At 30.8% G+C, this 14,139-nt stretch overlaps 1 protein-coding gene across 1 annotated transcript; it reads left to right on the top strand.

The window, feature by feature from the left end:
• The first annotated feature begins 7,225 nt into the window (after positions 1–7,225).
• Positions 7,226–9,390, top strand: LOC112694215 (coiled-coil domain-containing protein 124). The gene is made up of 5 exons (XM_025569627.1): positions 7,226–7,460; positions 7,650–7,818; positions 8,507–8,635; positions 8,698–8,834; positions 8,948–9,390. Exons 2-5 carry the CDS (start codon positions 7,660–7,662, stop codon positions 9,138–9,140), a joined length of 618 nt encoding a protein of 205 aa, XP_025425412.1. The 5' UTR covers positions 7,226–7,460; positions 7,650–7,659; the 3' UTR covers positions 9,141–9,390.
• Positions 9,391–14,139: the final 4,749 nt, after the last annotated feature.

The raw sequence follows: 14,139 nt of genomic DNA, 5'->3' as shown, positions 1-14,139 counted from the left end.
AGTGACACTCTTGAAACCATGTTGAATCTTAAAATTTCTCAGCTTTTACCTTGAGTATAATTCAGGAAATTGCGACGTTGAGAAGTGAAGTGGCAGCGATCAATACTCGTCCCTCGCGTAATCCGGACTCAAGTACTTACCGCTCAAAATCTCGATCTCGGAGCCGTACTCTCCATGGTGCAAATAGATTATGCTGGTATCACTGGCATTTTGGATCACAATCGCGAAAATGCAAGGAACCTTGTACCTGTAATTCGGGTAACGTGACGAGTCATCACTGATGACGGCCAGTGAAGCCAGTCCGTCCCCGCGCCGTATATTCATTACTGATCGAACTTCTCAAATTCAATTTCTCATCGACACGGGTGCCGACCTATGTGTTTATCCACGCAGTGCTGTTCCAGACCGTCGAGTAAAATCCGATTACGTCTTATCAGCAGCCAATGGCACGCCTATTAACACCTACGGTACTATCACGCTCAGCCTCAACTTCGGACTTCGTCTAGATTTCACTTGGACATTTGTGATTGCGGAAGTATCCTAACTCATCATTGGTGTGGACTTCTTGAGTCATTACAATCTATTGGTAGACGTGCGTAATCAATGTTTTTTAGACGGTGTTACATGACTCACCGCTCATGGTCACGCTGCTGAATCCTCCATACCATCCATAAAGATTGTCGTGGGAGAAACGAAATACGACTGTTTACTACGGAAATTTCCCGAGATCACTCGACCATATGGAGCGCCTAAAGACATTAGGCACAGCACCAAACACTATATTCAAACGACACCAGGACCCCCAGTATCTTGTAAACCACGACGCTTAGCACCTGATAAGCTCAAGGCAGCAAAAAATTAGTTTGAAGCTATGATCCAATTAGGCATTATTCGACCGTCCCAGGGACCTTGGGCATCACCATTACACTTGGTATCAAAGAACACAACGGACGCCTGGCGTCTTTGTGGAGATTACCGTGCTCTAAATGCTCAGACTATTCCAGATCGGTACCCGGTTCGTCATATTCAGGACTTTGCACACTTTCTCCATGGTAAAACGATTTTTTCAACAATCGACCTAGTCCGAGCATATAATAAAATGCCTGTAGCTGAAGAAGATATTCCTAAAACCGCAATCGTGACACCATTTGGACTTTACGAATTCTTCTTTATGTCTTTTGGGCTTCGAAATGCAGCACAATCGTTTCAACGATTTATTGACGAAGTACTTTTTGGACTTGATTTCTGTTACAGCTACATTAACGACATATTGGTGGCATCTGTTTCTGAGGAAGAGCACATCAAACATTTACAGATAATTTTTGAGCGTCTACGCGAATTCTCTCTGGTTGTCAATCCAAAAAAATGCGTTTTTGGACAGTCAGAAGTAAAGTTTTTAGGCTACATGATTTCTAGAGAAGGAACACATCTTCTACCCGACAGAGTCACTGACATTTTGAGCTACAAGAGGCCATCGTCCGCTAAGGGTCTACGACAGTTCTTGGGTATGATAAACTTCTATCGTCGTTTTATACCTGGAGCTTCAGACGCACAAGCACCACTAAGTGATCTTTTGATACCCAATTTAAAAGGTAAGTCACCTATTAACTGGACACCAGAGGCTATTTCGGCTTTTGAAAAATGCAAGGAGAAACTCGTCACAGCCACGCTTCTCGCACATCCATGCGAGAACGCTCGACTGGCTATTGTAAGTGATGCTTCAAACACCGCAGTTGGTGCAACTCTCCAACAGTTCATCAATAATGAGTGGCAACCTCTTGCCTTCTTTTCCAAGAAGCTCACAGCGACCAAGACGAAATACGGAGCCTGCGATTGAGAACTGCTCGCGATCTACCTTGCTGTCAAGCATTTTCAGTATATTGTGGAAGGACGCGATTTGGTTATATTCACTGATCACAAACCCATCACTTTTGCATTTCAGCAGAAATCGGATAAATGCACACTACGACAATTCAGGCACTTAGACTTTATCTCACAATTCACCACGGATATTAGGTATGTTCCAGGTAAGCAGAATATCGTGGCTGATACCTTATCTCGCGTTCACGTCTTGTCAGAGACAATAGACTACACTGCATTAGCGATATCACAACAGGGAGACGATGAATTAAAAAATACGAAAAAGAAAACACTGGACTACAATTCAAGCAAGTTCAATTACCAGGTACAAATGTCTTGGTGTTCTGTGACGTATTAACTTCAACCGTCAGGTCTTTTGTCGCAAAGCCATTCCGACGTAAAGTTTTCAATAATATACATCGCCTTGCACATCCAGGCGTCAAGGCCACGACGAAGCTTGTTAAACAGCGATTTGTGTGGCCAGCAATTGACGCAGATTGCAGACATTGGGCGAGGGCATGTGTAGAATGTCAACGAGCCAAAATCACGCGCCATGTCACAGCACCTCTTAGTTCATTTTCTTTACCGTCTCAAAGATTTGAACATGTTCATTTAGAATCTAATTCATTATTCTAATTCAATCTAATCATTATGCCTTATTCTGAAGGATTTCGCTATTGTCTCACGTGTATCGATAGATTTACTCGATGACCTGAGGTAATTCCATTGGAAGATCAAGAAGCGGCAACCGTAGCACGAGCTTTCTATACGCTTTGAATCGCAAGATTTGGTAACCCTCTTCGTATCACAACAGACCAGGGAAGACAATTTGAGTCATGCCTTTTCAAGCAACTTAATAACTTGACTGGCACGAACCATCTTAGAACCACGGCCTATCATCCGTCAGCAAATAGCATGGTGGAACGAAGCCATCGGCAGCTTAAAGCCGCCATTAAATGTCATCAAAATAATCGATGGACAGAAACTTTTCCGACAGTCTTATTGGGCATCCGAGCAGCTTGGCGCGACGATCTTAAATCCACCTGTGCAGAATTAGTCTATGGAGAGCCACTTAGACTCCCTGATGAATTCCTAACGTCAAAAGATAATGCTTCCAAGTTCGACGACGCAGCTGAGTTTATCAAAGATCTTCGACATCACATCAGCAGATCCGATCTGTCAATGGTACACGACATGGCGAGAAGAAAAACTTTGTTTTCAAAGACCTTGCAACCACAGAGTACGTATTCATTCGACATGACGGACCCAAAAATGGAATACAAATGCCCTATGATGGTCCCTATAGAGTCATAAGTCGAAATAAAAAAACTTGTCATTGATATAAAGAAGAAAAAAGTTAGAGTAACTATTGATAGACTTAAACCGGCCTACATCATAGTAGACGACCATTCTAAGGAAGATATTTTGAGAGAAATTCAGATATTTACACCGAATACCATTACAAAGGAGGATCAAAGGACACGTTCCGGAAGAAGAGTTCGTTTTCTAGACCGTCTTCAAGTAGGTTATGCTTGACTCCGTCACTTGTAGGGGAGTGATGTGGTGACGTAGACAACGCACCGCGAATCGTCCAAGTTGTTTACAATATTGTCAGTGGATAAGGGGAAATCCCATATTCTAGAATATGCGATGATTATCTCGTTAAGGTATTTTCGAGAATATTCTAGACAATCGACGCCGACATATATTTATATATACCGGCTGGTCAGACGCTCATTCAGTCAGTCAGTCCGGGAGTACAATCCGCGACACACCGTGAATTACACTTCGCGATATATTCGGCAATTCCTCCGCAATTGTAACGCGTATCGATATTTGTACATACATATTTATATAATATAGTGTCAATTTTAATTAAATTAAATTGCGAGTGGTTTTTATTACTTAAATCCCACAGTTGATTAGATTGATTGTCGGGTTATTAATTTTATTTATACAAAAAAATAGACAGATGAGATAATATTGTTCAACGCACAAATGTTGATTGGGCCACTGGGACGGCGGTCACCGACATCGGACACATTCATATTTCAGCAATCGCTGTGTTTCTCAATGGTTGACAGTCCAAACACGTTCTATTTACTATTTATTATAAAAAATGCCTAAAGTAAGTATCCAGATAATAAAACTCATAAAATAAACCCAATTAATTAATTGTAACTTGTAAGTTGTTAAATAAAGTTATGAATAAAATATTCATTATAATAAAAACATACAGAAAAATGCTTATTTTTTGTTCAAAAAAATTCATTTTAAAATGCATATTTTTTATATTTTAGTGCATATTTGGTGAATTTTTAGAGCTACAAGTCCTCTGCCCTAATAATTATCAATTCTTAAAATATTGTGTATTTCCAGAAATACGGTAAGTATATATGTAAATACGGTGTGTGTACACAACCATAATATTTATATAATAGTTGTAAATTAATATTTTAATAAATATAACTAATGTGTCCAATTTATATTATTAATTAAATAAAAATTTCAATAAATTACTTTCGTGGTAATTTGGTTAAATAATTTTTATTTTATAGTCTTTCAGTTTAATATATATAACGTAATAGTATAATGTAAAATTGTAAGCCCCTCCCTATATCGTGGGTTATTCCTATATATGAATAGATTGATAAATTAAAATGTTGTCTCCCCCCCCCTTGAGAATTTTTCTATGAGTGCTCTTGTGGTTAAGTCCAATATTATTACTAACAACAACAGGTGAGTGCACGACAACGAACAGGAACACAGAAATAGATGCTGACGACATTCAAAGTGTTTTAAATTAATTAAATTTGTCCGTTGGGCTCTTATTGTAATCTTATGCTTTTTCTCTCTCACATTTGCCATGATTTAGCGTCAATTCGCTATTGTAATTATGGCAAATTTCAAAATAGCCGTCTAGACGACCAATGAATCTAGTTCTAGAAAATTCGATTTCGACTTTCTACTACTGTACTACATTTTTGTTATAAGACTGTAAAATTATAACTTGCCCCCCCTCTTCCCATCCTAACCAAGGCTCTAGAGCCACTCCTGAATTCTTCTCTATCGTCTCTAAATATTTGCTTGCAGCCAGTCAGCCTGATGAGTCTGCCCTTATTGCACTTTACTTGAATGTACAATTGTTTCAACAATTTAAATAACAGACTCGAAATTTGAAAGCGTATTGGACGTATTGGCGTGCGCATGGGGTTGCCAGGCATCTTCCAAAATGTTGTAAATGACACCCTACAATTTAAGTCTTAAGAGTAAGGGGCCTGTATGTCAACTGGTGTTGCTCAAATTAAATGCAATTTTTTTTAAAATATTTGGTAAATAAATAAATTATATTTCGTAGTAAAAAAATAAAACATTATGTAGAATAATTTAAAGTAAAAACTTTTTATGATAATATAACAGCTAAATTGACTAATAAAGTACAAATCATACAAATTGAAGCTATTCAAGAAAAATGTACAAGATTCAAGAAAAACATAATCACTAGGACTATATATATATATCGCATATATCACTATATATCACAATATTTAATAAAAAATTGAAGTTATATTTATTTAATTATTTATACATTATAATTTATTAAATATACCTACACGTTTTCACTGACGCAACTAGACACTCGAGGGTCCTTAAGTCCTGGCACGGATCCAGAGTAAAGATCTGGGGGGGGCCTCTACAATTTTTTTTTATAGGTATTTTATTCATAATTTAAAAATTCTGTCATAATAGTAGGTAGGTATAGGACATAGGTAATCAATGTAATAAATAAATTAATGATTATTTAATTATACAAAATAAACCAATTTAATTAAACCAAAATAATTCTAAGAACTATTTTTTTTTTTTTTTTTTTTAATATCAACTTTTAATATAAAATCAGTTAAACAGGAATAAAATTGGATATTCCAAGTATACTATACTTGGCTCCTATTAATTATTTAGCCATAGTAATAATTTTATAATATTATTAAATCAATAATTTGTAGTTTAATATACCCCATAGGATATTAAAAATAATAACAATAACAGTATAATTATAGCAGAAATATATAATTTTAAGCAACATATAGATGTTTGAAGCAGAAAAAAAAACAATCACTTGCATTATTAAGGGGCTCCAAAGTTTCACTTTGCCAACTTATTCGCTAGTTGCGCCACAGCAAATAAGTTATGTATTACATTGTACGTATATTTATACATGCGGTTGTGGTTAAATAAAACGATTACATTCAATTTGTACACAATCGGTTTATTCGATAGTCGAAGTCGATTGGTGAGATTGGTATTTTCAGTAGAAAATAACGTTTGTACGTATTTATTAACGGTAATCGATTCGTTTATTTTTATATGGACATTATTAAGGGGCCCTCGATAAATCAGGGGCCCCAAAGTTCTATTTTGCCAAATTACCCGCTAGTTGCACCACTTCACGTTTTGTTAAGATAGGACCCGAAATAATTGAGAAATCGACGACGAGCAACCATTAGTCGATATGCGCACAGAACTAAATGCGCTAAAGTGGGCTAAAGTGGGCGCTAAGTGGGCTAACTCTTTTCGCCCAAAAATGACATTCCTCTTTTTGCCCACGTCCTCTTTTCGACCAAAAATGAAAAAACAGTTTCCTCTTTTCGCCCAAAAAAAAATTGTATTCTTTTCGCCCATGGTTTCACGTTTTACATTTTGGAAACCATTTTCTCAAAATTAATAATTTTTAAAAAAATCATATTTGATATTCGATAAAATCACGTTTTTGATTGTTATTAATATAGTCAGTCGAGAAAAGTGTATAAAGGTGCCGACTCTTCTATCGAAATATATAGTTTAAAACACTTTAATAAACGTCATAATTACTTAAAAGTCATAATTAATATGAATATTTGTATTATTTTACAACAACAAAACAAACTATTTAAGTAGTAACCTGATCAAATTACTTATTAGTTATTTTACATCGATAGCACTATTTTAAATACTTATTTTTAACACTTATTAAATTATTATTAATAATTATATATTTTTCTATTTTTTTATTTGATTATTATATGATTTTTTTAAAAATTGTTAATTTTGAGACAGTGGTTTCTAAAATGTAAAACGTGAAACCATGGGCGAAAAGAGGAAACTGTTTTTTCATTTTTGGTCGATAAGAGGACGTGGGCATAAAGAGGAAGGTCATTTTTGGGCGAAAGCAGTATCGCCTGCGAAAGTAGTATGCTCTTTTTTTGTGTATAATATTTATTTTTTTCCGTGATCCGGTGGTGGCACTGGTGTTCCTTTAGCTCATAATATTATTATTCTGATCCCGTAAGAGCCTGTGCGATTTCTTATCAGTGTCATTTTTGATCAAACCACTAAAATATTTAACAATATATCGTTATCTATAGCTAACTCCGGTAGACTTACTCAATCTATTATCATACTATCAGTCAAAGTAAAATACAATCCGATGTTCGCAAAAAAAATTTGTTAAGGTTGAAAGTCCAACTACAGGACTATTGAATTAAGTACAGTTTCTAGTCTTTACATAGTTTCATTTTCAAGTTGCAATTAGTGCAAAGAATCTTCTAGGAGACAACTTGGTACGATTGAAATAATATTTATATTGGTTATTAAAGTTAATATATAATTAGTTAACTCAGACATTTAAATTAAGGACCATTACCAATTTAATTTATGAAGTTTTACATTTTTTCCAATACTATTGTGGGTTATACAAATACATTTTAGACAAATATTTAAATGTCAATATTTTTATTTTCTAATCGTAGTGTGTTCAAAATGCCTAAAAAATTTGTTGGTATGAATTCTAAAGCCTTGGAAGCCAAAGCTCGCAAAGATGCTATTAAGCAAGAAGCAGATTTAAAAAAAAAAAAAGCAATTGAAGATGAATTGTGGAAAGATGATGACAAAAATGCTGCCAAAAAACAAAAAAGGAAGGTAGGTTTCTGTATCAAAGAATAATTCATCGTTCCTTCACATGGGTGTCTCCAGAAATTTTTTTAAGAGAGGGGCAAAATTAAATGAAAACTTTTACATTTTATACTTACATTTTATTATACATTATTCTTTTTCCTCAATTATAAGATATACAATAAGATAAAATAATCCAATTATTATTAAAGATAGTTTTTTCTATGTACCTATAATATATATCTTATATTAAAGTAATCTATGTTTATTAAATTGGCGCATTACAAATAATGCTTTGGAGAAAACAAATTTAAAATTCTAGGGGGAGGATAAGTTCCATATCTTGACCCCTCCCCTCCCTTGGGAATGCCCAAGATTATATAACAACCACTAAAATTACATATTATTGTATGCATGTAAAAATTATTGATCGATAAACTAAAGAACTTATGGAAAGTATGTCAACATAATTTTTAGTTGGTGATACGTATTTATCAAGTTTTTGATTTTGCATAAATAAATCAATTTATATCATATATTATGTTTTAATCAAGTATAAGAAATTATTTCACATAAAAATAAATATAATTAATATTTTTATTAATTTATATATAATATAAATTAAATAAAAACATAACAAATCTACCTTACCAAATTTAATTAGGTAAATGTATTTATTAACTATAAACTTACCATAAATATTAATTAAAAACAGGAAGAAAAAGAAAAGAAAAGAATTGATCAAATAGAAAAGAAACGAGAAGCACAATTACTTTTGGAAGAAGAACTTCGTGAAATCAAGACAAAACAAATCAACCAAAAAATTACTAGACACGAACTTATGGTATGTAGTTTTAAAATTATAAAATTATCATATGAGATTTTTATGAGTAAAAAATAATTTAGAAAGAACTCGATACTCCATCAGTTCCTAAGATGGAAATGGCTTTAAATGATGAAAGTCCAATTGAAGAAAATTTGAATCGTTTGACAATGCATGACGAAGAAGCACGGACAGTTGATGAGGCTCTTAATATGTTAAAGTAAATATTAATTTTATTTGATTATTAAGATTGTTTAAAGATTGTTACTAATTAATAAAAAATATGCTCTCTATATTTACTCACCATATTTACCTGTTGATATATTGTTATAGCCCTTCTCAAAAATTTTTGGACAAGCATCCTGAAAAAAGGCTTAAAGCAGCATATACTGCTTTTGAAGCAGAAAATTTACCAAGATTACGTTCTGAAAATCCATCCATGCGTCTATCTCAAGTAAAACAACTGATGAATAAAGAATGGATGAAGTCACCAAATAATCCTATCAATCAGAGATATATTAATTAAAACCAAGTTGAATCATTTATGATGATATTTTTTATGGTTATACTAAGAAAATTACTTGCAATTGTTTTGTAATACCTTGAAGTAATAATTGGATTAATTTACTGACTGAGAATGTAAGTTTATTCAATGTTATTGAAAGTTGTGGGTTTGAGATTTTAGTTCAAACTTCCGTAATAGCTATTAAGACACAAATAAATAAATTTAAGAAGAGTATTAATTTGTGATTTTATTTTAATTATGTAATTTTAGTCATTATTATTTATACAATATAATATATGTATTTAATATATATATATATATATATTTTATTTTATATATGATATATATATTATATAGTATAGTTATTCTATCTTGATTATTACTTGGGCTTGTTGCAGCATTTACATATTTGTTTTGATGATTCTGATTATATCTATGTATATTATAAATTCATATCATGCATTTTCTAAAAAAATATATTTGACTATTTTTATATTTTTAGGATTGTATTATGCGTATATTGTCACTTCAAAGTAGATAAATATTAATATAAAAAATAGTCTTTTTTAATATTAGTTATTTGTATTTTTACATTCAATTTGACTTTTTTTTGTATATTTCAACATTTTTTATAATCAAAGAAGAAATTAGTATACTTTATATCCCTACTGCTGATGATTTTTTAACAAAATTTTGTTAAATATATGTATATATCAAAAAATTATAACAATATTTCAGTTGTATATCATGTACATATCTTGATTTTTTTATGTTTACAAGTTATGATCCCTAGTCATTACATACACAATTTTGTTTTGTTACATGATTGCATAAAAACAATTAAAAAAATATCTATGTTACAGTAGCAGTTTTTAGGGAGTGCGAAGGAGGTGCTCCCCCTTTAGATTTTTTTTACGGTTTGTATATTCTATTATTTGATAACAAAGGACGAATAAAAATTATCAAAAAAATACAGACCTACAACTAGAATTAATAAGGTTATGCTAGTCGGATTTAAGCGGGTTTTTCAGATAATAGTCAAATTTATGGACTTTTTACTATATTTTATACTCCAATAAAATTAAACTATTTAAATTATGAAATAAAAATTAAAGTTATGTCATTTATAATAGAATTATAAACAAATTGCATACCTTGTTTGATATAGATATATAATTATGGTGGGGGAAACAAATTGAAAATAGCTCCTCTCCTTGATGTTTTAGGTTTAGGTAAAAGAAATAATTATTGTAATAGAATTCTCCCAAGAGTCTGTGAAATAATTCTTTAATATTGATTATTATCTTGGATAAATAAAATAGGTTTATCATACATAAAGTTATAGCATTGATATAATGAATCATGGATATTTAATTATATACTCAAATATTACTATATTACAACTATTTATAATATAATTAATTGATTTTTAAAATATTTAAGTGATAGGATACTGATAATTTTTATTATGTATATCTGAGTTATTTAATAAGTTAATAGTACCTAAGTTATTAATTATTTATCAACATAAATACTAAAGAACAATTTTAAAAACTAAATAATAAAGAATGAATTACTTTTCTTGATAATTAATAACTAATGTATAAAAAATTTGAAGAAGACAAATGCAGCAGAAAAAAAGGAGTATATTATATTTATAAATGATCACTTATATTTTATATTTATTATTTATTTACATTTTGTATAAGTAAAACGCTCTAGAAAAGCAAATAACTACCTACACGCAGTGGTGTATCGGTAAATATATTTAAGGGTATATGCACGAAAAAAATGGATATTTATCTCAAAAAAATGTTCTCACTTCATTGGACATTTTTCTTCGCTACTTTGAAACAAATTAAATGCAGTGGCGCATTTAATATATATGCGCCCCGGGGCAAAATCATTTTTCCGCCCTTCCTACTTACCAAAAAAAAAAAAAAATATATAAATAAATTCAAAGTTAAGCAACAAAAAAATTAATTTTATGAAACAAATTATAAATCAGTTGTTTTGCTATATTGTATTAGATAATTTTATAGTAATACATATTCTAACGTTAACCTAATTTTTTTTTTCAGTAAATATTCCTTTCTTAAAAAAAAAAAAATATATATATATAATATACATAAATAATATATATATATATATATATTAAATATAGAAAACGGAATTAATACTTATTGTATACACAATGATTAACAATACATGGATTTTATTAGATTAAATATATTATATTTATTATTAATTATATATAATAAAATAATCGATAGCTTATAATTTTTTTCTTGACTTTTGAGAAGAAAAATGTTCAATAATATCAATAAAATTAATAGTTTTCGTTAAATCAGCTTAAAGTTGAGGGTTGTTAATTAATTAAGACGATTTTCTTTCGTTGTTGATGTTAAATAAGTTTTGTCCTTTTTTAATGTAGAAAATGATTTTTCTGTTGAAGGGGTACATATATAGTAGCATTTTTAGAGCAATATCAATATAAGGATATACTTCAACTAAACTATTCTCTTTTATAAATGCTAATATACATTGAACACTTTTAGGTACAATATTACTTCATTTGTAAACTTTTTAAATGTGACCTTAAGTGAATATCGCGTTTTGTGTACCCGAGTATTTATTATAAACATTGAACGAAAATATAATATCTTATCGAATAATAAATCTAATATACCTATTTTGCTATTTCACTATTACCTAGGTGACTAGGTATAGTATAATTTTTTTAATTTCTTATTAGATGCTCAACAATATTTCTTAAAATACTAAACAATACCGAAAAAGGTGTGAAAATTAAAAAAATCATGAACACATCAATAATAAAAGTTAGAATATTTTGCCATTGGGGGCATTTGCCCCTTAAATACGCCATTGATTAAATGAATCCCTTACATGTTTATAACTTCTATTAAAACTATAAAATACAACCTTACGAAATACACATTTGTCATGTGTTATAAGTTACATGCAGAGTTATGATGCAGAGTTAAGAACCATGGGCTGAATGTCCATACTTCACATATTTTATAAAATGTTATTTACTAAATTGAACCATTGATTTTATAATATAAAGAAAGCCATCTTATAGTTAATATTGGTAGCGGCTACGTGCATTTGGCCGCTAGACGTCGTTGTTTTTCTCTACATTCAAGAAGGGTATTATATGGGATGGGTAATAAACAGGTTTATGCGGGTATTGATTGTGTACTGTACAATATATTTTCATTGATAAATATGATATATCATTTATATACATAGGCGCAATTTGGGGGGGATTGGGCGTGCTTAGCACCACCGAATGTGTTTTTGTTAATTTACATTTAAATACTTATTACTCATTATGTATAGAAAAACATAATAGTTTTTGAGTTTTTTTGTATAAATATATACATTTTTATACAACACAAAAAAAAATATGTACTTTATAATTTTGTAAATTTAAAAAAATGATTCATCATTAGTATTGTACCATAGTACAATACTATCTGTATATAATTAAATAACTTACTAGGTTTTTGTCAGTATCACTCAAATCACAATTTACAAACAATCAATATCATTTTTCCGTTGAAACCCGATTGAGCACAGTCCCTATTTTTGAAAAACCCGATTGAGCACGGTCGATAATATTTAATAGCCCAATTGAGCACAGTCAAACGAATGCAGCGTTGCCAGTTTTTCTATCCGACTACAACCGAGCTACAAGCGTCTTTTGAAATACTCGTATTCAATATATATTCATATGGGAGGTATTTAACCGTAGAGCATGGTGATTATTTTCATTCGTGGTTTCCCATCTCTTGAAAAGCGGCACGAGTCTAAAGAAAATCGATAAATAATATAAAAGTTGTTTAGGAAACGACATAATCGTAAAATCAAAATATGTACATCTATACATTGACGATTACGATTTTCTATTAAATTGGATATTATTTGTTATCTACACAAAATATAGAAGCGAGCTTTTGTATTGTTAGCTGTAGAACTTAGACTCAGTACTATCAGGTGTTAGTAGTTAGTGGTTGTTCGTCGTTACAAGTTACACCGTTTTATTTTAGACATTTTAACTTTTTTTATATACATCGAACGCGATGGAAAATAATGAAATAAAAGTTATTGTATCAGAGCGAGGAAAAGAATTAGCTAATGTTGGAGCTTTAAGTATAGACTTATTGGATTCATAAAAAAAGGCGAGTTATTAAAATGGCGATGCACGAAAAATATTTGTACAGCTATGATTTATTCTGGGCCAGATAAAAATATTGTTATTAAATCAAGTGGACAACATAATCATGTAGGAAATTCACCTAGTAAATTAGAAAGGCAAGTATTACGTGAAAATTGTAAAAGACGTGCTGAAGAGTCACTGTCAACTCAACCTTTAAAATTAATCAGAAACGAAATTTTAAATAATTTAGAACTGTCTTCAATTGTTCATAAAGATTTAAAAACAGTTCGTAAGGCTATGTATGATAGACGACGAAAAATACTTCCCGAATTGCCGAAGTCACCGGAAGACGTTTTTTTACAGTTGAATTTAATGAAAACTCAAGAAGATTTTAAGTTCCATGGACAACCATTCATAAATATTCCTGCAGACAATAGTTTTGTATGTATTACTTGTGATTTCAACCTACAATTTATAATTAAACATGATTGTATTGATTACTATATACTATTCATGGATATAAAAATGGTTATTATTTGTCATTGGTTTATTTTTTTTTATTTGAAAAATCAAAATATATATATATAAAAAAATGTGGATATTCCTACAAGACATATGTATAAAATATACAGGAAGTCAATTCATATTAAAAAAATTATACGTTGACTTTGAAAAGGCTGCTCACCAAGCCGCATATGAAGTTTTTGAAAATGTACAATTAATAGCTTGTCGATTTCATTTAGGCCAATCATGGTGGCGAAAAGTAAGTACAAAATAATTTCAAATCAAATAATCATACATTAATTGTATTCTTAATTACTATAGATAAACAGCGAT

The sequence above is a fragment of the Sipha flava genome, unplaced genomic scaffold (assembly GCF_003268045.1).
Source record: "Sipha flava isolate LNK unplaced genomic scaffold, YSA_version1 125_pilon_pilon, whole genome shotgun sequence".
NCBI classification, from domain to species: Eukaryota; Metazoa; Arthropoda; class Insecta; order Hemiptera; family Aphididae; genus Sipha; species Sipha flava.
This window is presented reverse-complemented; position numbering and strand designations above follow the sequence as displayed.